Source organism: Haematobia irritans, chromosome 3, assembly GCF_050003625.1.
Source record: "Haematobia irritans isolate KBUSLIRL chromosome 3, ASM5000362v1, whole genome shotgun sequence".
Taxonomy (NCBI): domain Eukaryota; kingdom Metazoa; phylum Arthropoda; class Insecta; order Diptera; family Muscidae; genus Haematobia; species Haematobia irritans.
The window spans coordinates 119,791,853-119,819,833 of NC_134399.1; the positions used below are offsets into that span (position 1 = coordinate 119,791,853).

Sequence of the window (27,981 nt, forward strand, 5' to 3'; positions counted from 1 at the left end):
TTGTGTTACACTTGAATGTTTTGCATACATCGACTCCTGATGAAGCAATTCAATGTAATTGCGAAATATTGAAAAATAAAGAAACCAATACAAAAAACGATCTCAAGCTTGATTAATTATTTTCTATTGGATAAACGAAATATCGAATAAAATCAAATTTTCTAAAATTTTATTTCTATAGAAAATTTTGTCAAAATTTTATTTCTATAGAAAATTTTGTCAAAATTTTATTTCTATAGAAAATTTTGTCAAAATTTTATTTCTATAGAAAATTTTTTCAAAATTTTATTTCTATAGAAAATTTTGTCAAAATTTTATTTCTATAGGAAATTTTGTCAAAATTTTATTTCTATAGAAATTTTTGTTAACATTTTATTACTATAGAAAATTTTGTCAAAATAGAAAATTTAGTCAAAATTTTATTTCTATAGAAAATTTTGTCAAAATTTTATGGAAATAGAAAATTTTGTCAAAATTTTATGGAAATAGAAAATTTTGTCAAAGTTCTATTTCTATAGAATATTTTGTCAAAATTTTATTTCTATAGAAAATTTTGTCAAATTGTTATTTTTGTGGAAAATTTTGCCAAATTTTTATCAAAAATCGGTTTTACAATTTAACATTTTTTTAATTCTTTACAGCCTACTAAAGGACATTGAAAACCTACAACGTTTTATTACATTTTTACATGCGGAATCTGAGTTAATGTAAGTTTGCGGAATGGAGACACCTAGAATAATCTTCCTCTAGGATCATTTGTTATTCCTTAGTAATGAAACCAATTTTCTTCCTTCTTTTCAATTATTTGTAGAAAACGCCATCGAAATGTATTAAAATATTATTTGCCTATTGTAAATGTCTTATATTCCTATCTTTATGGTGCTTTGGAAAAAAATTCTCAACGTTTGAATATATCCAAATATATGATCAGCCAAGCTTCTTTAATGACAGCCATGGAAAACTTGCAAAATTCACGAAAAATGAGAATACGTTACAAAAAAACACAAAATTAAATATGTTAATATAAAATTTACAAAAATATATATTATAATTGTTTTAATTTATTTTTAGTGGTATTTATTAGAATTTCTTTAAAACTATTATCAAATTGCAGATTTAATTTATAAAATGTTCTTTATTAGTATGAACGAAAAAATTAGAAACGCAGGTTCAAATCTCACCAGCGGCAATTTTTTTTATCAAATATTTTTTTAAAAAAATATTTTTTTATGTTATGCATTGTTATATTTTCGTATAAACATATTTTTTTCTATTAAAAATCAACAAACAAATTAAAAATTCACGTAATTTGCAAAACCTTCTCAATAGAACTTCCATGGAAGCGAAAAAGTCAAACGGCATAGGTTCAAATCTCAGCGGGGATGAAATTTATTTTTTGTTTATTATTATTTTTTACTTTTTTATTAATTTTCTATTTTTTAAATAATTTTCTATTTTTTTTTTGCAAAATTTAATTGTTAAAAATTTACACTTAAAATAGGCTTCCTAATACTCGTCCACAAGGACTGCAGCGGAAGTAGAAAAAAAGCATTGGGGGATCCCAATGTACGCTTTAGAAGAAATGTTTGTTGACTTGTCCAAAAGGACTGCATCGGGAATGCAAAAAAATCATTGGGGAATCCCATGATGCGCTTTAGCAGAAATGTTTGTGGGCTTGATTATTATGGGAATATTAAAAATATTCATGGAAATTATTATTTATTTAAAAGAAATGTTTGTGGAACAACTTCCAAATTTTTTTGCTGGGTAAGTATAGCAAATGTTGTCAAAATTTTATTTCTATAAGAAAATTTTGTCAAAATTTTATTCTATAGAAAATTTTGTCAAAATTTTATTTCTATAGAAATTTTTGTCAACATTTTATTTCTATAGGAAAATTTTCCGAAATTCTATTGCTATAGAAAATGTTGTCATAATTTTATTTCTATAGCAAATGTTGTCAAAATTTTATTTCTATCAGAAAATTTTGTCAATTTCTATTAGAACATTTTTGACAAATTTTATTTTGTCAAAATTTTATTTCTATAGAAATTTTTGTCAACATTTTATTTATATAGGAAATTTTTCCGAAATTCTATTGCTATAGAAAATGTCATAATTTTATTTCTATACAAAATTTGGTCAAAATTTTATTTCTATAGAAAATTTTCTCAACATTTTATTTCTATAGAAAATTTTGTCAAAATTTTATTTCTATAGAAAATTTTGTCAAAATTTTGTTTCTATAGAAAATTTTGTATAAATTTAACTTCTATAGAAAATTCTGTCAAAATTTTATTTCTATAGGAAATTTTTCCGAAATTCTATTGCTATAGAAAATCTTGTCATAATTTTATTTCTATAGAATATTTTGTCAAAATTTTATTTCTATGGAAAATTTTGTCAAAATTTTATTTCTTTGAAAAGTTTCTCAAAAATTTGTAAATAGAAACTTTTCCTAAAAAATTATTTTTATATAAACTTTTTCCAAATATATATTTCTATAGAGATTTGATCTAGCAAAACGTTTAGAATTCTATCAAAATACCAAATAAAAAAAATAAATAAAATTAAATTTATATTATTTTTTGTATAATTCTATCAACTGTGGCAACCATGGTGGTAATACAAATTTATTTTTATTTTTTTTGAAATTTTGTTTAAATTTATGGTGGGTATTAAGTTCGAGTTTAGCCGCTAAAATCGCAATTTTTTCACGATTACTTTACTTACTTAATCCACTTTAAGGAATACAAACTTGCTTTGGGCTATTCCCCATCAAGTTATAATAAAATTTACAACAAATATGTATACTTTTACGCCTTTTTTTACTGATTGAGTTTTCACTTTAGAGAAAAATATTGTAGGGAAAATAATAGGGAAAATTTTTGGGAATGTAGGGTAAAGTGGGGAAATTTTTTTTCCTTGTAGGGTAAACCGAAAATTTCCCCTGGCAACACTGCCTCTGACTTCGATGTCAATGCAATTGTTCAAAGTTTTCTGGAATTTTATCAAACAAAATAATTTCCAAACTGAAATATGACATCGAATCTCATGATTTTATTAAAGAAGAATCTTATCTTGGAAAAGAGAGAATGGACTTGGACATTATTTGAACTAGTGATAATTATTGCGTGCTATACCATTATAGTTATAAATCCAGCAGTTAATCCCAGAAATTATCAGCTAGAGCTGGATGAAGCCAAAAGGACACAATTCTATGAAAACCAAAGTAATTTGTATGACTTATCAGCATTTATGTAAGTTCCTTAAATATGTCTACATATATGGAATACTAAGATTTATTAGAGATATTCCTTTGATTATTATAGGAATATTAAAAATATTCATGGAAATCGTCGATTGCGTTATGGTCTAATTTTTGCTCCCTTAACGAATTTTACCAAAATCATTATTGAATCGACGAGCAAAGCGTTGGGTTTCCATCAACCATTTCCAGTTTCCAATGAAAGCCAAATTTTTAATTATTTCAATGAAAAGAAATTTCTAGCTGGAGTATATTTTCATAATTGTAGTGCTGATATGGAATATGTGCCAGAGCAACTGTCCATTAGTTTAAGTTTTCCCAGTGAATTTCGTACAAATAAACATCGAGAAGTTTTTCATCGTCTATGGCTTACTCGTTGTACGGGAGTATTGGACGAATACGATGCAGATGATCAATTGAAACATACTGATCTCTATTTAAGAGAGGGATTTCTTCAAATTCAACATCGTATATTCATTGAGTGGCTAAAAATGCTAAGAGGAGATACAAAGAAAAATGCCAATGGATCCTTAGACAATCTATTACCCTTAATTACTGTGAATTCCTTAAGACATCATACAGATCATGAACCCTGTCATACGGAGAGTACAACCAATATTATATGGTTCCTGTACTATTTTACATTCTTTGTACCCTTCTTGAGAGTTTTGAAGGTGAGCAGCAGTAGTGACAAGTTTTGAATTGTATGTGTTATTTTGTCACATTTTTAGAGATTTTCCCAGGAGCGTGAAAATAATATTCACGCCCAACATTGGATTTATGGATATGAAAATGGTCATCATTGGATTGCACACTTTATGGTATCGTTCGTACATTTGCTCATCATGGCGTTGATTGTAATTTCATTTTTGACGGTATGTATTAGAGGTCTGCATCGAATAACTTTTCACTACATGTATGCAATTCGCTGTCGAATATAGTACATACACTGCCTTTCTCTCAGAGCGCAAGTAGTGAAGTGAAGAGAACGCTTGCTTGTCAAATACCACCAAGTACTTATCCGAAACAATATGTGTTCCGAAAAAAAGGAACAATAAAAATGTAAGTACTTGAGAAAAAGTACAACATGGATTCTCTTCACTTCACGTGGTACCACAAGTATTGCTTAGCTATGTGCGAAGCAACACTTTCCATTATTATTAATCATAGATATGTATGTATGTCACATATTTCATATATTTATGTATGTCACACACTTACCTTAACGTTTTCCGTTCTTTACATCAATCCGAAAACATATATTATGGAGAGTAACTGTTTTCTTGTATTTCTGAAACTTCACGTGGTACATGGAGTACTCTATGAAGTTTTGTTCTCGCAACATACTCGACGTGATCAATCTGAGTACACTTCAATAAGAGAGAAAGAGGAATATGTGTTTGTTGGTAGTGAAGACATCAGAGTAGCAACAAGAAGTTACTCGTGGCTTTTGATGTTCATTAAAATGTGTACCAATTGTTTTGCAACTCTCTCAAATAGATGTACTCATGTAGCAAGTACACGTGTACTCTGCATTTACAAATGCAATTGTGCAGACCTCTAGTATGTATTGTAACAGGTTGGCTGATAAGTCCCCGGTCTATCAAAGAAAAACACATTTTTTTTAGTCAAAATTCGGTTTTATTATTCAACATAGTTCCCTTCAAGAGCGATACAACGATTATAACGACCTTCCAATTTTTTGATACCATTTTGGTAGTACTCCTTCGGTTTTGCCTCAAAATAGGCCTCAGTTTCGGCGATCACCTCTTCATTGCAGCCAAATTTTTTTCCCTGCGAGCATCCTTTTGATGTCTGAGAACAAGAAAAAGTCGCTGGGGGTCAGATCTGGAGAATACGGTGGGTGGGAAAGCAATTCGAAGCCCAATTCATGAATTTTTGCCATCGCTCTCAATGACTTGTGGCACGGAGCGCATCCCAAAAAAACAGAGACTTTGCCAGCGGACGTTTGAGCCTTTCCACGCTTCGGAGACGGTTCACCGGTCACTGTCCACTCAGCCGACTGTCGATTGGACTCAGGAGTGTAGTGATGGAGCCATGTTTCATCCATTGTCACATATCGACGGAAAAACTCGGGTGTATTACGAGTGAACAGCTGCAAACACCGCTCAGAATCATCAACACATTGTTGTTTTTGGTCAAATGTGAGCTCGCACGGCACCCATTTTGCACAGAGCTTCCGCATATCCAAATATTGATGAATGATATGACCAACACGTTCCTTTGATATCTTTAAGGCCTCTGCTATCTCGATCAACTTCATTTTACGGTCATTCAAAATCATTTTGTGGATTTTTTGATGTTTTCGTCGGTAACCACCTCTTTCGTGCGTCCACTGCGTTCACCGCCCTCCGTGCTCATTTCACCACGCTTGAATTTTGCATACCAATCAATTATTGTTGATTTCCCTGGGGCAGAGTCCGGAAACTCATTATCAAGCCAAGTTTTTGCTTCCACCGTATTTTTTTCCCTTCAGAAAACAGTATTTTATCAAAACACGAAATACTTTTTTTCCATTTTTTTTTCACAATAACAAAAGTTGCTTCACAAAAGACGCTCTATCTCACAAACTAATTGACTTACAGACGTCAAATTTTGACACGAATCATTTGAAGGTTGGTACTATATAAAAATAATACTAGCGACGCCATCTATGTGTCAGACCGGGGACTTATCAGCCAACCTGTTATATACACCCAAAAAACAGTTTACTTGCTTCCAAAAATTTTTAGTCAAAGAGTCACTTTCTTTCAAATAAAGACATTTTTTAGGACTTGGCTCTATAAAATTTAAATAAGCATATATATCTCATACACTGACAAAAATATTTACGTGATATTAAAGATTACCCAAACTAAATTTTAGGATGCGCAATTTACACAATATTAGCGACAATTTTCTCTAAGATAATGTAATTTTAATTAAAATAAAGTTTATAATCTTTGCGTCAAATTTTTTATATCCTGGGCCACACTGTGGAACAGGATATTAACATATAAGTTAGTGCATATGTTTGTAACACCCAGAAGGAGACGAGATAGACACATTGTGTTTTTGGCAAAAATGTTCAGGGTGGGCTCCTGAGTCGATATAGTCATGTCCGTCTGTCTGTGAACATATTTTTGTGATCAAAGTCTAGATCGCAGTTTTAGTCCAATCGATTTTAAATTTGGCACAAGTACGTGCTTTGGGTCAGAATGGAACCCTATTGATGTTGGAAGAAATCAGTTCAGATTTAGGTATATATCCCATATATATCTTTCGCCCGATATGGATTTGTATGGGCCCAGAAGCCAGAGTTCTACCCTCAGTTGCTTGAAATTTTGCACAAGAAGAACAACTAGTATTATAGTCAAGTGTACAAAATTTGTTTGAAATCGGTTCAAATTTAGATATAGCTCCAATATATATCTTTCGCCCGATATGGACTTGAATGGGCCCAGAAGTCAGATTTTTATCCTGATTTGCTTAAGATTTTGCATAAAGAGTGAAATTGGTAATATAATCAAGTGTGCTAAATTTGATTAAAATCAGTTCAGATTTAGATATAGGTCCCATATATATTTTGCCCGGTATAGGCTTATATATGCCCAGAAGGCAGATTTTTATCCTGATTTGTTTAAGATTTTGCATAAAGAGTTCAATTGGTACTATAATCAAGTGTGCTAAATTTAATTGAAATCAGTTCAGATTTAGATATAGCTCCCATATATATATATATATATATATATATATATATATATATATATATATATATATATATATATATCTTTCGCCCGATATGGACTTATATGGCCCCAGAAGCCAGAGTTTTAGCCCAATTTGGTTGAAATTTGCACTAGGAGTACAATTAGTAGTGTAGTTAAGTGTCCTAAATTTTATTGGAATCGGTTCAGATATAGATATAGCTCCCATATATATCTTTTGCCCGATTTACCCTCATATAACCACAGTGGCCAATCTTTTACTCCGATATACTTGAAATTGTGCACAGGAAGTAGAATTAACATTCTGACTGTCCGTACCAAATTTGGTTGAAATCGGTTCAGATTTAGATATAGGTCCCATATATAGTTTTCGCCCGATTTACACTCATATGACCACAGAGGTCAATTTTTTTCTCCGATTTAGTTGTAATTTTGCACAAGGAATAGAATTAACGTTATAACTATGCATGCCAAAGTTGGTTGAAATCGGTTCAGATTTAGATATAGCTCCCATATATATGTTTTTCTGCTTTGGACAAAAATGGTCAAAATACCAACGTTTTCCTTGTAAAATCGCCACTACTGAGTCGAAAGCTTGTTAAAATGACTCCAATTTTCCTATACTTCTAATACATATCTATCGATCGATAAATCATAAATACACTTTTGCGACGTTGCCCCAAAATTGGTTCAGATTTAAATGTTTCCCATACTTTTTTACCAACATTGTGTTCCACCCAGGGCATTAACCGACTTAAATTTTAAGTCAATAGATTTTCTAAGAAGTCTTAAATATATTGTCCACTAAGAAGCGTTAAATATATTGTCGGTTCAGATGTAAATGTATGTATATGGGAACAGAAACCTTTATATATAGCACCCAACAAATTTGAAGGATTTCAGTTGTATCGAAAATGTAGGACACAAATTTTGGAAATTTCCGTCCTTCCGTTAAAGTCGTATGTCTTTGAACTAAGGAAAATTTTCCTTAAAGTAAAGAAACACATATTTGATTTAAAGACATTTCAACTTTTTGTAATCTTCAAATACGACTAAACAAATTTTGAATTTTTTTAGAAATTCGTGTCGAATTGCTTTTATGTTGGCCAAAGTCAAATAATCGACTTTTGTTAGTGACCAAAACCGATGCATCAAATTAAAAACCGGTATATACGGCCTGGCCGAATCTTATGTTCCCTTCACCGCGGGTTGCGTATAAAGTTCTACTAAAGACTGTTGCACACAATCGAATAACTTGGATTGTGTAACAGATCCCGATGGCGAGATATCTTAAAATTTTTTAAGATTGTCTTCTAAGTTGTAAGTTAGTCCATATGGAAAAATTTGGGGTCGGTTTACATGAGGGCTATATAGATGAATATGGACATATATCAAAAAATGCTTGAATGGTTATTATAGCCATATACTGACATCAGATACTAAATTTAAATTAGATCGGATGATGTTTGCTCTCCAGGAGACTCGAGAAATCAAGTCAGAGGGTCGGTATATATGGGGGTTAGATTTAATTATGAACCGATATGATCAAATTTGTGAATGGAAGTTCGAGAACATACACTGTCATTACATACAAAATTTCAATCGGATCGCATGAACTCTACTCTTCTAGGAGGCTTCATCCGTCCTAAAAATCTTGGCAAAATTGGTCCATATCTGACCATAATAATATATTGCCTCCATACAAACTGTTCTGGAGTTCTCTGTAAGAGCAAATTTTTTCCGATCCGGTTGAAATTTTGTGCGTGATGTTAGTGTATGTCTTCTAAAAACCTTGGAAAAATTTGTCATTATCGGTCCATAATTATGTATAGCCCCCATATAAACCGATCCTCAAATTTGACCTCCGGAACCTAATGGATGAGCAAAATTCCCCAGATCTGGTTAAAATTTGGTACATGGTGTTGGTATATGGTCTCTAACAACCATGCAAAAATTGGTTTACATCGGTCCATAATTATATATAGCCTCCATATAAACCGATCGCCAGATTTGACCTCCGGAGCCTCATGGATGAGCAAAATTCATCCAACCCGGCTGAAATTTGGTACATGGTGTTAATATATAACCTAACCTAATATATGGCCGCTAACAACCATGCAGGAATTGGTCCATATCGGTCCATAATTATATGTAGCCCTCATATAAACCGATCCCCAGATTTGACCTCCGGAGCCCCTTGGAAGAGCAAAATTCATCCGATTCGGTTGAAATTTGGTACATTGCGCTAGTATATGGCCGCTAACAACCATGTCAAAATTGGTCCATATCGGTCTATAGTTATATATAGCCGATTCCCAAAAAATACTCTATCAAAATTTTATTTCTATAGAAATTGTTGTCAAAATTGTATTTCTATAGAAAATTTTGTCAAAATTTTATTGCTATGGAAAATTTTTTCAAACTGAATTATATACATACTTAATGGGCTTTTTTTGTTTAATATATACTCCGTATTGACTAACTTACAATTGAGAAGTCGGTGTTAAGAAGTTTTAAGATACCTTGCCTTCGGCAAGTGTTACCGCAACCCAAGTAATTCGATTTTGGATGACAGTCTTTAGTAGAAGTTTCTATGCAATCCATGATGGAGGGTACATAAGATTCGGCCTGGCCGAAGTTACGGCCATATATACTTGTTCATTGTTGTGTTCTTCATTTATGATTTTGATTTTTTGTGAAATTGTTTTCTTATTCAATCACGAAATTAATTGATCCAATTAATTTTTTTAATTGAAATGTCTTCAATCACAGAAATGATAGTATCAATTAAAAAATTAATTGCGAGTCAATTAAAAAATTATTTGATCCAATTAATACCATTAATTTTTGTGATTGATTTTTGTTTCAATTAAAAAATTTGTTGAATCAATTGAATTTTTAATTGAAATTTTTTTAAAACTTAATTATGACTTTAAGCGGAAAATTTTTCGTGAAATTTTTTTCTGTGAAGGTTCAAGCCGATAGCTTGTTTCATTTGGAAGTTAGCGTGATTTCAACAGACGGACGGACATCGCTAGATCGACACAGAACTTTACCATGACCTAGAATATACAGTGAAACTTCCCAGAGGTGAACACATATGGTAGCCTTAATTTTGTTCACATTTGGCACGTGTCCAGAAATGAGAGGTTAATTTTAATGTCAATGTAATATAGCAAACGTCTAACGAAAACTGTCCACTTTTGATAGGTGTCCAAGTTAGAGAGGTTTCACTGTATATGTATTAGGGGTTTGAGACCAATATTTCGATGTATTGCAAACCGAATGACGAAGTTTGTTATCCTATGGTGGAGGGAATAAAAATCGAACATTTGAATTTTACAATAATTGAAGAGGGGTCAGCGTTTTATACACTAAAATCCTTAATTAGTTTATTTATTGGTCCGCAGCACACATAAAACCCAATTAAACTTGTTTAACATCCTTGGCTACTTCATCTTAACACGGCTTTATGTTTCTTCCTCTTTCAGATTGAATGGACCACTTTGGATAAATGTCACATATTTCGTCACATAAATCCACTCATCCTTTTACTCTTTATAGTTTTATACATTGCTATGCTGCTTATATATTCGATGATTGTAGCGACCTTATTTGTTAATACGTCCAACTGTTTACTCTTCGGAACTGTAATGTGGTTGGGAACCTATGGTCTATTCTCCTTAGTCTTGGATAGTACGGAGGAGTTTTCAACACCTCTAGTTATAAGTTTGTTATTATTCTTCAATAATTTCTTTCCTTATGGCATGCGATTAATGAAAAATATCAATGTAGAGGGAAATGATACACATCTATGGTCATTGATATATACAGAAATTGGAAACATATTTCTTTTACTCATTTTCCTAACCCTCATTGATTTTATAAGACCTGGACGTTATAGAAGACGTTCGTATTTCAATTTTCTATTCATACCCTATTGGTGTCTAAAATGTCTGAGGAAAAATAAATCACAGGCAGTCATAACAATGAATGAGGGCATGGAAAGTAACACAATTTCTAGGATGACATTGAGTGGTCCCAGTTCCAGTTTGCAAAATTTTGAGTGTGGTCCCGTTCGGGGTCAAGAGATATTGCATATTAAGGATGTTTGCACTTATCACAATGGAATTCACCCTACCCAACAATTGAAAAATATCACCATGAAGTTTTATAAAAATGAAGTCACGGTCATTTTGGGCCATCATGGTACAGGAAAGACTCGTTTAATTTCAATGTTAGCAGGATGGCAAAAACCAGATGCTGGAAGTATTTCTTATAATGTCCACTATGACATCTATAAACACTGGTTAAACTATCGTAGACGTATTGATGTTTCCATGCCCAATAATCCATTGTTTGAGAAGCTCAGTGTATGTGAAACTTTAAAATATTTTTGTGAAATAAAACATGATGCCAGTGATACTGATGCCTTAGCTTTGGAAATGGAAGTCAAGAAATGGCAGATAATTTTAAAACCTCACATACCTGACTGCTATTCAGTAATTGTGAAGCATTTGAATTTCTCACAAAAACGTTTACTTGCTCTGTGTTGCACCCTATGTTGTAATAGGTCAATAATATTATTGGATGAACCCACTGTGCATATGTTAAGGGCGGAACAATTTTACTATTGGCAAATTCTTCAGCTAGAAAAGCAGAACCGTTGTATAATAGTGACAACATTTTCCATTGATGAAGCCGATGCAATTGGAGATCGTATTGCTATTTTAAATGAAGGTTCTCTAGTGGCTTATGGTTCACCATTTTTCTTGAAGACACGATTTGGCATTGGTTTTGACCTGGTGAGTAAAATGAAAAAGTGAATAAGTTTGTGTTAATACACCCAAAAGAAAAAATAAGTTCCTCCGGAACGAAGTTTTAAATCAACGAAATTTCTCCTTGTTTTCAAGCATTTTCTTTAAGACCAAACAAATACGAATTCCTGAAGGAACAAAAGAAAAATTTGAATGCCTAAAATTTTGTTCCTCTGGAAATTGTACTTTCTCTTGAAACATGTTCCTAAGTTCGGAATCGCAAATCGCAAGAATTTTTTTGTAACGTAAAAATAGAGATACAATATTAATTTGATCTTCTCATTAAAGAGAAATATTGCCAAGATTTAAATATAAAAGTTTCAGGGTTAAGAAATTATTGCCAAACGAAAATTTTGCGATTCCGGATTTCGGAACATGGGGGATTGCAGTTGTTTAATAAACCAAAGTGTTTACTAATGATAATATTCCCAAATTATTGCCATTTTCAGATTGTTCTAAAGGATCCAAATACCTCTGCGAAACCAATAACTGAATTAATAAATCAATATATTCCCAATATTGAACCAAATAAAGAAATTGGAGATCAATTGATATATAAGCTACCATCGAACAGAAAGGATGCATTCCAACGAATGTTAATTCATTTAGAAAAACTATCAATATCTTTAGGAATTCAACACATACGAATGACAGGAAGTCAACTAAGTGAAGTGTATATGACATTGGGATTGGGAGTAACCTCAAATACTATGGTTTCTGAAATTAGAGTGAATGGTAAAATCTCAGAGAGAATTTTATTTCTATAAAAAATTTAATTTTTTTATAGAAAATTTTGTCTAAAATATTTTGCTAAAATATTATTTCTATAGAAAATGTTGTCAAAAATTTTATTTCCATAGCTAATTTTGTCAAAATTTTATTTCAACAGATTTTATTTTAAATTTTATTTCTTTACAAATTTTTGCCAAAATTTTATTTCTATAGAAATTTTTGCCAAAATTTTATTTCTATAGAAATTTTTGCCAAAATTTTATTTCTATAGAAAATTTTGTCAACATTTTATTTCTATAGAAAATTTTGTCAAATTTTTATTTCTATAGAAAATTTTGTCAAAATTTTATTTCTATAGAAAATTTTGTCAAAATTTTATTTCTATAAAAATTTTTTGTCAAAATTTTATTCTATAGAAAATTTTATTTCTTTTGGATATTTTGTAAAAATTTTATTTCTATAGAAAATTTTGTCAAAATTTTATTGATATACACAGAAAAAAAATTTCCGTAGTTAAACTAACGTCAAATTTAACTTATTTTTATTGCAAAAAAAATTATTGGTTTGTAGTTCAATTTTATTACTTTTTGCGAGACTTTCCACAGTCCAATGAAATTTTCGTTTTTTTAAGTATGTCTCAAACATTTTATGAACTAAAAGCGAGTAACTGAAACGAATGAATTAACTAAAACGAATGAAACTGTTCGTTCGATTTCCAAAAATAGTAAGAATGAACTACTGTGTGGTTAAAATGGTCATGATTTGACACCAATGATTTTCTTATTTACATTTAGTTAATAGAAAATTTGGTCAAAATTTTATTTCTATAGAAAATTTTGTCAAAATTTTATTTCTATAGAAAATTTTGTCAAAATTTTAATTCTACATAAAATTTTGTCAAAATTTTAATTCTACAGAAAATTTTGTCAAAATTTTAATTCTACAGAAAATTTTGTCAAAATTTTATTTCTACTATCACAATGGACTGAATACTCTAAGTGAGCCTGAAACTTAATCGGACTGCCACTTTATAGAAAATTTTATTTCTATAGAAAATTTTGTTAGAATTATATTTCTGTAGAAAATTTTGCCAAATTTCCATTTCAATAGAAAATTATGTCAAAATTTTATTTCTATAGGAAATTTTGTCAAAATTTTATTTCCATAGAAAATTTTGTCAAAATTTTATTCCTATAAAAAAATTTGTCAAAATTTTATTATATATATAGAAAATTTTTGAAAAATTTTATTTCTATAGAAAATTTTATCAAATTTTTTTTTTCTATAGAAAATTTTTTCAAAATATTATTTCTATAGAAAATTTTGCGAAAATGTCATTTCTACAAAAATTTTTGCCAAAATTTTATTTCTATAGAAAATTTTGTCAAAATTTTATTTTTATAGAAAATTTTGTCAACATTTTATTTCTATAGAAAATTTTGTCAAAATTTTATTTTCATAGAAAATTTTGTCAAAATTTTATTTCTATAAAAAAATTTGTCAAAATTTTATTTCTATAGAAAATTTTTATACCCTCCACCATAGGATGGGGGTATATTAATTTTGCCATTCCGTTTGTAACACATCGAAATATTGCTCTAAGACCCCATAAAGCATATATATTCTGGGTCGTGGTGAAATTCTGAGTCGATCTGAGCATTTCCGTCCGTCTGTTGAAATCACGCTAACTTTCGAACGAAACAAACTATCAACTTGAAACTTGGCACAAGTAGTTGTTATTGATGTAGGTCGGATGGTATTGCAACTGGGCCATATCGGTCCACTTTTACGTATAGCCCCCATATAAACGGACCCCCAAATTTGGCTTGCAGAGCCTCTAAGAGAAACTAATTTCATCCGATCCGGCTGAAATTCGGTACATGGTGTTAGTATATGGTCTCTAACAACCATGCACAAATTGGTCCATATCGGTCCATAATTATATATAGGCTCCATATAAACCGATCCCCCGATTTGGCTTGCAGAGCCTCTAAGAGAAACGAATTTCATCCGATCCGGCTGAAATTTGGTGCATGATATTAGTATATGGTCTCTAATGACCATGCAAAAATTGGTCCATATCGGTCCATAATTATATATAGCCCCCATATAAACCGATCCCCCGATTTGGCTTGCAGAGCCTCTAAGAGAAACAAATTTCATCCGATCCGGCTGAAATTTGGTACATGATGTTAGTATATGGTCTCTAATGACCATGCAAAAATTGGTCCTTATCGGTCCATAATTATATATAGCCCCCATATAAACTGATCACCAGATTTGACCTCCGGAGCCTCTTGGAAGACCAAAATTCATCTGATTCAGTTGAAATTTGGTACTCGATGTTAATTTATGGCCTCAAACAGCCATGCAAAAATTGGTCGATATCGGTCCATAATTATATATAGGCCCCATATAAACCGATCCCCAGAATTGACCCTCGGAGCACCTTGGAAGAGCAAAATTCTTCCCATTCGGTTTAAATTTGTTACGTGATGTTAGTATATGGTATCCAACAACCATACAGGAATTGGTTCCTATCAGTCCATAATTATATATAGCTCCCATATAAACCGATCGCCAGATTTGACCTCCTGTGCCTTTTGGAGAAGCAAAATTCATCCGATCTGGTTGAAATTTGGTACGAGGTGGTAGCATATGATATTTAACAACCATGCCAAAAGTGGTCCATATCAGTCCATAATCATCTATAGCTCCCATATAAACCGATCCCGAGATTTGGTTTTGGAGCCTCTTGGAGGGGCAAATTTCATCCGAGTGAGTTGAAATTTGTGGATGACAGACTTTCGTAGAAGTTTCTACGCAATACATGGTGGAGGGTACATAAGATTCGGCCTGGCCGAACTTACGGCCGTATATACTTGTTTAAAAATTTTATTTCTATAGACAATTTTTGAAAAAGTTTATTTATATAGAAAATGTTATCAAAAATTTGTTCTTAAAAAATTTCTATAAAAAATTTTGACAAAATTTTATTTTTTCATATATGAAAATTTTGCTAAAATATTATTTCTATAGAAAATTTTGTCAAAATTTTATTTCTATAGATAATGTTGTCAAAATTTTATTTTTATAGAAAATTTTGTAACATTTTATTTCAATAGAAAATCTTGTCAACATTTTATTTCAATAGAAAATTTTGTCAAAATTTTATTTCTATAGAAAATTTTGTCAAAATTTTATTTCTATAACAATTTTTGTCAAAATGTTATTCTATAGAAAATTTAGTCAAAATTTTATTTCTATAGAAAATTTTATTTCTTTTAGAAATTTTGTAAAAATTGTATTTCTATAGACAATTTTGTCAAATTTTTATTTATATAGAACATTATTATTAGTATTGTAGGAAATTTTGTCGAAATTTTATTTATATAGAAAATTAAGGTTAAAGTGGCAGCCCGCTTTAGTTTCAGGCTCACTTAGACTATTCAGTCCATTGTGAGAAAATTAATAAATTAACAGAAAATTTTGTTAAAATTTCCTTTCTATAGAAAATTTTGTCAAAATGTTATTTCCATTGAAAATTTTGTCAAAATTTTATTTCTATAGAAAATTTTGTTAAAATTTTATTTCTATATAAAATTTGAGAAAATTACCATTTTGATAAAAATGAATAATAATCGGCCAAATTTAAAAATTAAACTTTTTTGGATAAATTTTTGTATCATTAGACCAAAATGAGACAGAGTCTGAAAATGAGCCCATGACACACACTCTCTCTCTCTCGATGATAAAAATTATCTTATTTAGTAAACAACTACATATTTCTATATAATTTCAGATAAAAATTTCAAAATTCCAAAAAGAGGAAAACTGGATATCAACCGACAACAAATTAATGCCATGCTCTTCAAGAAAATGATCCATCAAGCCCCGAATGTGATTCCCATTGTAATGATATTTGGTGTTTTTCTTTTGATTTTATTTATCAATGAAATGACAAAACGTATTCGTATTCCAAGTGCACATAATAAGGGAATACATTTGGGTCTATCGATTAATGCCACAAGTCGGGGTTTACTGGATGACTTTCGTAACTGTTCCTTCGTTGAGATCATTGAAACATTATCAGCTCAATATCAAACAAAATTAAATAATAAACCAAAATTGTTCCTATTCAAACATTTTGAATGTGGTAAACAGACATACAAACTAGACATATTAGATGATATGGGAATCTATGATAAATTGGGAGCTGTGGAAATTCTGGAGAAAGGTAAACATATGGCGCTTTGGATAAATGAGAGAATATTTCATACGGCTGTGTTATCTTTGAATTTGGCTCATAATTTAATCTTAAGGTAATTGTATTTATTTCTATATAGAAAATTTTGTCAAAATTTTATTGCTATAGAAAATTTGCCAAAATTTTATTTCCAACTATCTTGCAGTCTATAGGGCTTTGCCCAAATAAACAAACATTATTTTCCTCTGTTGGTTAAGCTACACTAGTAGTTTAGTCAATGCATGGTTTTAAGCTGAAATCAAAAAACAACAATGCTTAAAGAACAAAACCAACAATAACAAAACAAAACGAATGATAAAAATTTTATTTCTTTAGAAAATTTTGTAAGATTTTTCATTTCTACCAAATATTTTGGCAAATTTTTATATCTATAGAAAATTTTGTCAAAATGTTATTTCTATAGAAATATTTGTCAACATTTTATTTCTATAGAAAATTTTGTCAAAATTTTATTTCCATAGAAAATTTTGTCAAATTTTGTAAAATATTTGATTTTTCACCCTCTTAGTCAGTCAAATGAAAGTTTCTATAGTAGATTTAACTTTTAATTCATAGAAATTATCTGATTTTTGTCAAATTTGGCCAAATGTGAAAAACTTTTCCTTATTATAACAAGTAAGTAAAGTCTAAAGTCGGGCGGGGCCGACTATATTATACCCTTCACCCCTTTGTAGGCCAAAATTTGTGTTACCATCTCAACTACTTCACATTTCCTGGAAGGAAGGAGACAATTTTTATACCCTTCACCACTACTGTGGTACAGGGTATATTAAGTTTGTGCATTTGTATGTAACGCCACGAAATAGTGGTCATAGACCCATCTTTTAGTATACCGATCGGCTTAGAATTAAATTCTGAGTCGATTTAGCGATGTCCGTCTGTCTGACCGTCCGTCTGTCTGTATATGTAATTTTGTGCACAAAGTACAGCTCGTAATTTAAGTCCGATCGTCCTCAAATTTGGCATATGGCTGTTTCTTGGGACAGAGACAATCGCTATTGGTTTTGGAAAAAATCGGTTCAGATTTAGATGTAGCTGCCATATATATTTATCCCCGATTTGGTCATAGTTAGCGTGTTTATCAATTAACTGGGCAAAACTCTGGCTTTTGAGACCATATACGTCCAAATCGGACGAAAGATATATATGTGAGCTATATCTAAATCTGAACCGATTTTAATAAAATTTGACACACTTAACGATACTAATAAACGTACCCCTTGTGCAAAATTTGAAGCAAATCACGGCAAAACTCTGGCTTTTGTGGCCATATAAGTTCAAATCGGACGAAAGATATATAAGGGAGCTATATCTAAATTTGAACCGATTTCAATCAAATTTACCAAGCATTGGTAGAATGTCAATTCTACCCTCTGTGCAAAATTTCACGAACATCGGTAGTAAACTTTGGCCTCTGTGGTCATATGAGTCTAAATCGGACGAAAGATGTATATGGGAGCTATATCTGAATCTGAACCGATTTGGCTGATATTTTGCAAGATTTTCGTGATTCATAAAATATTTGGATGTACGGTATTTCAAGAAAATCGGTTGATAAACACGCTACTTATGACCAAATCGGGGATAAATATATATGGCAGCTACATCTAAATCTGAACCGATTTTTTCCAAAACCAATAGCGATTGTCTCTGTCCCAAGAAACGGCCATATGCCAAATTTGAGGACGATCGGACTTAAATTACGAGCTGTACTTTGTGCTCAAAATTACATATACAGACAGACTGACGGACAGACAGACAGTCGGACATCGCTAAATCGACTCAGAATTTAATTCTAAGCCGATCGGTATACTAAAAGATGGGTCTATGACCACTATTTCTTGGCGTTACATACAAATGCACAAACTTATTATACCCTGTACCACAGTAGTGGTGAAGGGTATAATTATTTATTGCTTACTTTAAAGACATGAAAAAAAGTTTTATACAAGTGAAATACATATATTTACAAGACAGTCCTCGTGTCGTATGACCTAGGTCCTGCTCAGCTATGCTAGACTGTTCGAGGACATCGAAAACACGTCCTTACCAAACGTTAAATTCTTGATCATGGCATTCGGGCCTATTGTTGATGACATCTGCCAGTGGTTAAACATCTACCTTGCTGGCCTTATCAGCAACCACAACATTCTCAGCCGCACTATTCACAACATTCTCAGCCGCACTATTCACTACATGGACGGCATAAGTACGCAGGCAGTTGAATGCCATGGTAAAAAAATTCCGACTACCAACTACCCAAGATTCTCGGGGTTACAATCGCCAGCCTTCTCAAGTCGTCAGCCCATGCCACTGCAATTTGTGTTAAGCTCCGCTGCACTTGGAGTGCGGAAAAAGAAATCTTGTTGACTTGTGGGTTGTTATCACACTAACAATTCAAATCATCTTGTGGATAGATAATCACCACCCAGAAATGTAAGGGTTGATCCCCAACTCCTAGTGCTCGAGATCAGTGTTATAAAAGAGACACTAGGCAGCATACCAGGTAGGTCTGAACAGGATTCATAAGGAAACTGTAGCTGAAGAGGTGAGAAGCTACCAGTTTAATTCTGCACACAAAAAAATTTCAAGAAAATTTTTCCAATTAAAATTTTAATTGAATTTTAAAAAATATTCAATTAAAAAGTTAATTGATTCAACAAATTTTTTAATTGAAACCAAAATCCATCACAAAAATAATAGTATCAATTAATTTTTTAATTGGATCAGTTAACTTTTTAAATGACCTTCAATTAATTTTTTATCATTTCTGTGATTGAAGACATTTCAATTAAAAATTAATTGGATCAATTAATTTCGTGATTGAATCAGAATTTTTTTGTGTGGTCTTTGTTTTCAATCACCGCCCATAACAATGGAGGAAAGAAACCTGTCCCGGCAGACCTGGTAGTAGTTTTAAGTGAACTAAGATCGGGCAAGTGTAGTCGCCTAAATTCCTAAATGAGAGAGCCTAGATTTAAAGCTAGAAGGCTTCCTAAAATATATTTTTATTTAAGGAAACCAACATTCTTAAGGGATGGTTAAACTATTTGGATCTGTGTGTCTTTTGCTTGTTGAAAAAAAAACTGTATTACAATTCTCTTTCTCTTTTTACAGTGAGCTGTATCCTGATAAACCTCAAATATTAACGACAATTATCAATAAGCCCATAACAATTCCTTTACATGTTAAAATCAATTTGGCTGATAATCAAATCTCTCATCTACGTTTACCCCTCACCATTGGCATTGTAATGCCCATTACAATGTCCTGTTTCATTATTGGCCTGGTTGAGGAACGTTATAGTAATTTTCTAACTCTTCAACGAATTGCCGGTCTACGCATGTCAATGTATTGGTTAATTGGAATTCTATGGGATTTTGGAACATTCTTTGCATTTTCCGTTATTTATTTTCTGGTAATGGTTGTTTCAACAATTGAAGGTTTTGGAACCACTGCAAAGTTATGTATGTATTTATTTGGAAATTTAAACAATATCTGGATAATATAAATAATTCTGAAAATTATTTTTAGTGACTTTGCTGTTGATGAATGTTTATGGTATTTCAGCTTTGTGTTTCATTTATTTGCTATCCTTATTTATGCCTAATTCGGAATATCGAGCTTTTTTAATAGCAATTGTTGTGCAATTTACTATCGGTAGGTATATGTTCCGCAAATTGCTATTATGTTCCCAGAGATTTGAAGTAGCGGAAGCAGGCCCTCTATGCTATAATATAAGGGATAAGAGATCTTATGACCAAGGCCTTACGACGAATCACACTCAGTGAGATTAAATATTTTTGAAAAAAAAATGTTAAAAAATACAAGTATTATTACGGATTGGATTGCTCAACTAGAGCTAGTTATTCTATACATAAATACTCTTATATTTAGCACAAAGCACAAATAAGTTCACCTTCTCTGAGAGTCAATATTGATAATTTCTTTTCTTTCTTCAAGTTGCATCTTAGAGGACCTTCTGTGCATATGGGGTTACGATTCCATATTGTTTTCCTAGTACATTTATTTTTTTGTTTTGTTTTATAACCGAATACGAAGGATTTGGCAGTAAGAAAATGGACCCAGGAAAATGAGCCCCAAAACCCAAATGAAACAGAGCCCCAAAAGTGGAACGACGCCTCATAATGAATATGAACCCCATGAAAATAAGACCCAACAAAATGTAACTGAAGCATTAAAACCGACCCAAAAAAACAACTGTTGATTTAAACGACTCCAACAGAAGGCCCACTTTGGACTATAGTAATAGCAGAAATTTGAGATGTCAGTCAAAGGCTGTCTAATTTTATCAATTTGCCATCGCTTTAGCCCACTTTGAACTAAATTTGGACGGATATGAAAATAGGTCCCAGGAAAGTGAGCCCCAAAATCCAAATGAATCAATGCCCTAAATATAACTAAACCATGAAAATCGAATCCAGATCAGAACTGGGGCTCATTGTGACTTTTGATTTAAACGACTGCATGAAAATGAACGAAGGCTGGTCACTTTGGAATCGCGACAGCCCACTTTTTAAGCTGTACCAGTACCAAAAAGGAATTTGGGGTTCATTTTCATTTGAAATATTAGGGTTTATTTTCATAATGGGTCCAAAGCATACAAATTTGGTATTGTTATTTTCCATATAATTTGTTGGAGTACTACTTTCATGGGACCCATATTCACGCGGCCAAATTGGGGTAATTGTCATTTGAAATGTCAGAGTTTATTTTCATAATGCAAATGGCCCAAAAAACACAAGTTACACCTCAAAAAGTATAACAAATTTGGTATTGTTGTTTTCCATATAATTTATTGGGGTCCTATTTCAAATAGGGTTTGTGGCTCTCGTTGAGCCCCTATTATAGTCCCGCTAAATCTCTTAACGAAATATACTGAAAGTCTTGTATTTTAAAAATCTTCATTTTAGGGGCAAAAATTGCCAACTTGTCATTATAAAGTTTTGCCTCTAAAAATCATCAAATCGACCATAAATCGTAATTTCTGGTAACACTGGTCACGCTATGTGTAAAACGCCCCCGAAAAATCGACCCCGAAAAATTCCACGTACGTGGATGGGGTTTGTATGTTTTTTGGGGATATTATGAAAATAAACCCTAATATTTCAAAGGAAAATAAACTCAAATTTCTTTTTTGGGAAAATTTTGTCAACATTTTATTTCTATAGAACATTTTGTCAAAATTTTATTTCTATAGAAAATATTGTCAAAAACTTTATAGAAAAGTTTTCTATAGAAAATTTTGGCAAAATTTTATTTTTATACAAAATTTTGTCGAAATTTTATTTCCATGCAAAATTTTGGCAAAATTTTATTTCTACTGAAAATGTTTTCAGAATTTTATTTCTACGGAAAAAAAATTTATTTCCACAGAAAATTATGTCCACATTTTTTCTATAGAAAATGTTTGGCAAAAATTTTGTCAAAATTTTATTTCCATAAAAAAATTTGTCAAAATTTTATTGCTATAGCAAATTATGCCAAAATTTAATTTCTATAGATAATTTTGTTGTTGTTTTTTATTGCAGCTTAAAACCATACATTGACTAAACTACAAGTGTAGCTTAACCAACAGAGGAAAAGAATGTTTGTCAAATTTATTTGGGCAAAGCCCTATAGACTGCAAGATGGTTGGATGGACGCACGTTTCGGAATTACCACATTCCTCATCAGCATCCCCTACTTCCATTTGTTTTGGAAAAAGAAGAGGAGGCACACTCAAAATAAACCCAGCCATGTGAATTCAAATCGATGATTTGACAGTGGCATAGGAAAAGAGATATGTTTGTTTCGAATTTATTTCGGCATAAGCCGGCTATCAATGTAAAACCTTTTTTCGGAGGGTTCAAGTGTGGTTTTTGTTGGGTTTAATAAACTGCCTGAATTTATTCTGATAATTGGTTGATAGTTTTGCTGCAAGTAGAGGATGCTGATGAGGAATGTGGTAATTCCGAAACGTGCGTCCATCCAACCATCTTGCAGTCTATAGGGCTTTGCCCAAATAAATTTGACAAACATTCTTTTCCTCTGTTGGTTAAGCTACACTTGTAGTTTAGTCAATGTATGGTTTTAAGCTGCAATAGAAAACAACAACAAAGCTTAAAGAACAAAACCAACAATAACAAAACAAAAAAAATATAGATAATTTTGCCAAAATTTTATTTCTATGGTAAATTTTGTCAAAATTTTACTTCTATACGAAATTTTGCCAAAATTTTATTTCTATAGAAAATTTTGTCAAAAGTTTATTTCTATAGAAAATTTTCTCAAAATTTTATTTCTATAGAAAATTTTGCCAAGATTTTATTTCCATGGTAAATTTTCTCAAAATTTTATTTTTATAGAAAATGTTGTCCAAATTTTATTTCTATAAAAAACTTTGTCAAAATTTAATCCATCAGTGGGAGTTGATTTTCACATGGCCTGTTAAACCAAATGTGAAAATAATCCCTAATTTTATTCTGGGATCGATTTTCATTCTTCAGTTACATTTAGTGTCGGCTCATTTTCATGCGTTATGAAGCATCGCCATACATTTGTGGCCCCATTTTCATACCGCTGTTGTTGATTTCCATATAATTTTCTGAATTCCTACTTCATTTAAGTTTTGGGGCTAATTTTTATGGGGTCCATATTCATAGCGCCGAGAGTTCATCTTCCCCATTCTAATCTCAATAAATTAAGCGTACAATTTTTCTTGCGGGATCACATTTTGGCATCCCTAAATGAATCTTAAGGAGCATATCTTTAGGGGGAGCCATGGTGGAGAATAAAAACGAAGCGGTCCGTCGTGCCTTCGGCCATATTTACTTAATTTTTTTTAGATTTTCGTATAAAATTAGACACTAGTAAACATTTTTTTAGTAAAATTGAGCAATTTAAATAAATTCGTAAATATAATGAAATTTTGCTTGTATTTTAAAAATATTTACAAAAATGTTCATTTTATTAATGAAAATGTTTTTGTATAGTGAAAGCTCATTTTTAACAAATTAATAAAATATTACAATATTTTAAGGACTATGTGCATATATCTTCTATTGGGATGTTGCTGACAATAGCAAAGTATTCTATTATTTTCTCTCTCTGTCACCAACGTTTTCCCTATTGGATGGAATTAGCAATATTTACACCGAAAATAAAGAGCAAGAATATTGTAGGGATCGTTGTCAATCTGTAGAGGGATGTGGTATGGATAATATGTGCTCTTTAATACCAAATTGCTGTGGTAAGTTCCATCCAAAGAATATATAATAATATACACAAATATCTACTCATTTATAGAAGAGAATTACTTTAAATGGTCATCTCCTGGTATATTGCCTTCACTTTCATTTATGATTCTATCCGGATTAATTTCTAGTATGCTTTATGCTTTAATTTACATCTATCGGCTTGAGAAATTACATAGTACAACACCCAGGTGAGATAAAGTATTAATCGCACCAAGTTGATATTAATAAATTATAAATAATACACTGTATTTTCCTTTTTGGATTTAAGGATTTTAATTATGTGAAAAAAATTAAACAAAATTGCATTCACTTAATTCTATATAGTTTATAATACTTTTTGTAGTATACGTATAAGGTATACCGGTATGAAATGAGCGTTTTTTAAACACTGAAACACTAATTATTAATGGGAAAAGTAAAAACATTGTCCATTTTAACCACCTTTCTGGTAATTTGTGATTACTACGTCAATAAAATTGTTCGTCTTTTAAAGCAAACCAGCTGCTCTCAGCCAAGTGTTTTGATTGTATCCTGAACCGGTCTTACTCTGTGTGCAGGTGCTTTTGCATGGAGCAAAATTACCTTGTCGTGTCTTCTGGCCCATTCTTCAGGTTTTAGGAGTTCGTGGTACACCACACCTTTCTGGTCCCACCTAACACACAGCATTGTCTTCTTGCAGAATCGATCTGGATTTCCAGTCGATGTTGTTGGTTGTCCCTGATTAACCCATGATTTTTTCCGTTTAGGATTCTTAAAATAAATCCATTTTTCATCACCAGTAACAATTCCATTATTATGTCCACATTTTATTTCTATAGAAAATGTTTGGCAAAAATTTTGTCAAAATTTTATTTCTATAACAAATTTCATCAAAATTCTATTGCTATAGAAAATTATTCCAAAATTTAATTTCTATAGATAATTTTGCCAAAATTTTATTTCTATGGAAAATTTTGTGAAAATTTTACTTCTATAGAAAATTTTTCCAACATTTTATTTCTATGGTAAATTTTCTCAAGATTTTATTTCTATACGAAAATTTTCTCAAAATTTTATTTCTATAGAAAATGTTGTCCAAATTTTATTTCTATGGAAAATTTTGTCAAAATTTTATTTCTATAGAAAATTTTGTCAAAATTTAATACATCAGTGGGAGTTGATTTTCACTTGGCCTGTTAAACCAAATGTGAAAATAATCCCTAATTTTATTTGGGATCGATTTTCATTCTTAAGTTACATATAGTGTTGGCTCATTTTCAACGGTTATTAAGCTTCGCCCCACATTTGAGACCCTATTTCACTTGGATTTCGGTGTCCATTTTCATACCGCTGTTGTTGATTTCCATATAATTTTCTGAATTCCTACATCATTTAAGTTTTGGGGCTAATTTTTATGGGGTCCATATTCATAGCGCCGAGAGTTCATCTTCCCCATTCTAATCTCAATAAATTAAGTGTAGAATTTTTCTTGCGGGATCACATTTTGGCATCCCTAAATGAATCTTAAGGAGCATTTCTTTAGGGGGACCCATGGTAGAGAATAAAAACGATGAGGTCCGTCGTGCCTTCGGCCATATTTAAATAAATCCATTTTTCATCGCCAGTAACAATCCGATACAAGACCGACTTTCTTTCGTGTCTTTGAAGCAAAAATTCACAAGTGTTTTTTCGGTTTTCCATCTGTCTTTCATTCAATTCATGTGACACCCAGTTCCCACACTTTTGGATCTTTCCCATAGCTTTTAAACGGTCAGAAATTGTTTGTTGTACAACATTTAACCCTTTCACTACCATTGTCCACTTTGAAAGACATTCGAAAAAGACACTGAATTCTATTTTCCCACTTAGTTTCGATTTATTTCTCGATGTTATTTTAAAGTAGAGGCTTTAATCTAAATAAGCTATAAATATTTGCCATATTGGTGAGGTGTAAAATACATTTTTATAAACTTCTTTAGCAATAAACGAAAAATACGAAAATTTGAGATAATTTTTCTACTGTATGTTTCCAGTAAATGGACATTCATACAAAAATTATAGCTGATACTTTTTCGGATTTTTTTTTGTATTTTTTCTCACACTTTGAAGGATATTATAGGTCAAATAGCGCTTATTTTCGCAAGGCCAGTTGGTCACAATTCAAGAATCAAGTTTTCAGAACAAGCTCATATAGCTCTTGAAGTAATTGAGTAGGTTTTCAAAATGACACTTTTTGTTATACATGCTGTTAGTACAAGTAAAAAGGCCGTAAGTTCGGCCAGGCCGAATCTTATGTACCCTCCACCATGGATTGCGTAGGAACTTCTACTAAAGGCTGTCATCCACAATCGAATTACTTGGGTTGCGATAACACTTGCCGATGGCAAGGTATCGTAAAACTTTTTAACACTGTCTTCTAAATTGTAAGTTAGCCCATACGGGGTATATATTAAACAAAAAAAGGCCGATTAAATACGTATATAATCTAGTTTGACAAAATTTTCTATAGAAATAAAATTTTGACAAAATTTTCTATAGAAATGAAACCTTGACAAAAATTTCTATAGAAATAAAATTTTGACAAAATTTTCTATAGAAATAAAAATTTGACAAAATTTTCTATAGAAATAAAAACTTGACAAAATTTTCTATAGAAATAAAATGTTGACAAAATTTTCTATGGAAGTAAAATGTTGACAAAATTTTCTATAGCAATACAATTTTGACAAAAATTTCTATAGAAATAAAATGTTGACAAAATTTTGTATAGAAATAAAATTTTGACAAAATTTTGTATAGAAATAAAATGTTGACAAAATTTTCTACAGAAATAAATTTTTTACAAAATTTTCTATAGAAATAAAATTTTGACCAACATTTCTATAGAAATAAACTTTTGACAAAATTTTCTATAGAAGTGAAATTTTAACAAAACTTTCTATAGTAATAAAATTTGACAAAATTTTCTATGGAAATAAAGTTTTGGTAGATTACAAAATTTTCTATAGAAATAAAATTTTGACAAAATTTTCTATGGAAATAAAATTTTGACAAACATTTGTATAGAAATAAACTTTTGACAAAACTTTCTATAGAAATGAAATTTTGACAAAACTTTCTATAGTAATAAAATTTGACAAAATTTTCTATGGAAATAAAGTTTTGGTAGATTATTTTTGGCGATATGGACCAATTTTTGTGTAATAAGTCATCGGCTATATATAACTAAAGACCGATATGGACCAATTTTTACATGGCTGTTAGAGGCCATATATTGACAAAATGTACCAAATTTCAACCGTATCGGATGACTTTTGCTCCTCCAAGAGGTTCCGGACGACAAATCTGGGGACGGTTTATATGGGAACTATATATAATTATGGACCGATATGGACCAATTTTTGCATGGTTGTTAGAGACCATATACTAACACCATGTTCCAAATTTCAACTGGATCGGATGAATTTTGCTCTTCCAAGAGGCTCCGGAGGTCAAATCTGGGGATCGGTTTATATGGGGGATATATATATAATTATGGACCGATATGGACCAATTTTTGCATGGTTATTAGAGGCCGTAAACTAACATCAGGTACCAAATTTCAACCGGATCGGATGAATTTTGACCCACCAAGAGGCTCCGGAGGTCAAATCTGGGGATCGGTTTATATGGGGGCTATATATAATTATGGACCGATATGGACCAATTTTTGCATGGTTGTTAAAAACCGTATACTAAGACCATGTACTAAATTTCAACCGGATCGGATGAATTTTGCTCCTCCAAGAGGCTCCGGTGGTCAAATCTGGGGATCGGTTTATATGGGAGCTATATATAATTATGGACCGATATGGACCAATTTTTGCATGGTAGTTAGAGGCTGTATACTAACATCAGGTACCAAATTTCAACCGGATCGGATGAATTTTGC

The 27,981-nt window shown here is 31.4% G+C and overlaps 2 protein-coding genes across 2 annotated transcripts in view; both read left to right on the plus strand.

Annotated features, from left to right (window-relative positions):
* The window catches only part of LOC142229944 (phospholipid-transporting ATPase ABCA3-like), a 39,251-nt gene extending 38,208 nt beyond the window's left edge, over window positions 1–1,043 (plus strand). The window contains exons 12-13 of the mRNA XM_075300541.1: window positions 642–707; window positions 812–1,043. Of these exons, the coding sequence (XP_075156656.1) occupies window positions 642–707; window positions 812–1,013 (268 nt within the window). The 3' untranslated portion in view covers window positions 1,014–1,043. The remainder of the gene's footprint in view (window positions 1–641; window positions 708–811) is intronic.
* A 1,954-nt stretch (window positions 1,044–2,997) lies between these two features.
* The window catches only part of LOC142230336 (phospholipid-transporting ATPase ABCA3), a 39,664-nt gene continuing 14,680 nt past the window's right edge, over window positions 2,998–27,981 (plus strand). Inside the window, exons 1-10 of the mRNA XM_075300972.1 lie at window positions 2,998–3,260; window positions 3,333–3,942; window positions 4,000–4,143; window positions 10,488–11,801; window positions 12,263–12,548; window positions 16,348–16,867; window positions 19,930–20,279; window positions 20,347–20,472; window positions 23,855–24,064; window positions 24,121–24,259. Of these exons, the coding sequence (XP_075157087.1) occupies window positions 3,040–3,260; window positions 3,333–3,942; window positions 4,000–4,143; window positions 10,488–11,801; window positions 12,263–12,548; window positions 16,348–16,867; window positions 19,930–20,279; window positions 20,347–20,472; window positions 23,855–24,064; window positions 24,121–24,259 (3,920 nt within the window). The 5' untranslated portion in view covers window positions 2,998–3,039. The remainder of the gene's footprint in view (window positions 3,261–3,332; window positions 3,943–3,999; window positions 4,144–10,487; window positions 11,802–12,262; window positions 12,549–16,347; window positions 16,868–19,929; window positions 20,280–20,346; window positions 20,473–23,854; window positions 24,065–24,120; window positions 24,260–27,981) is intronic.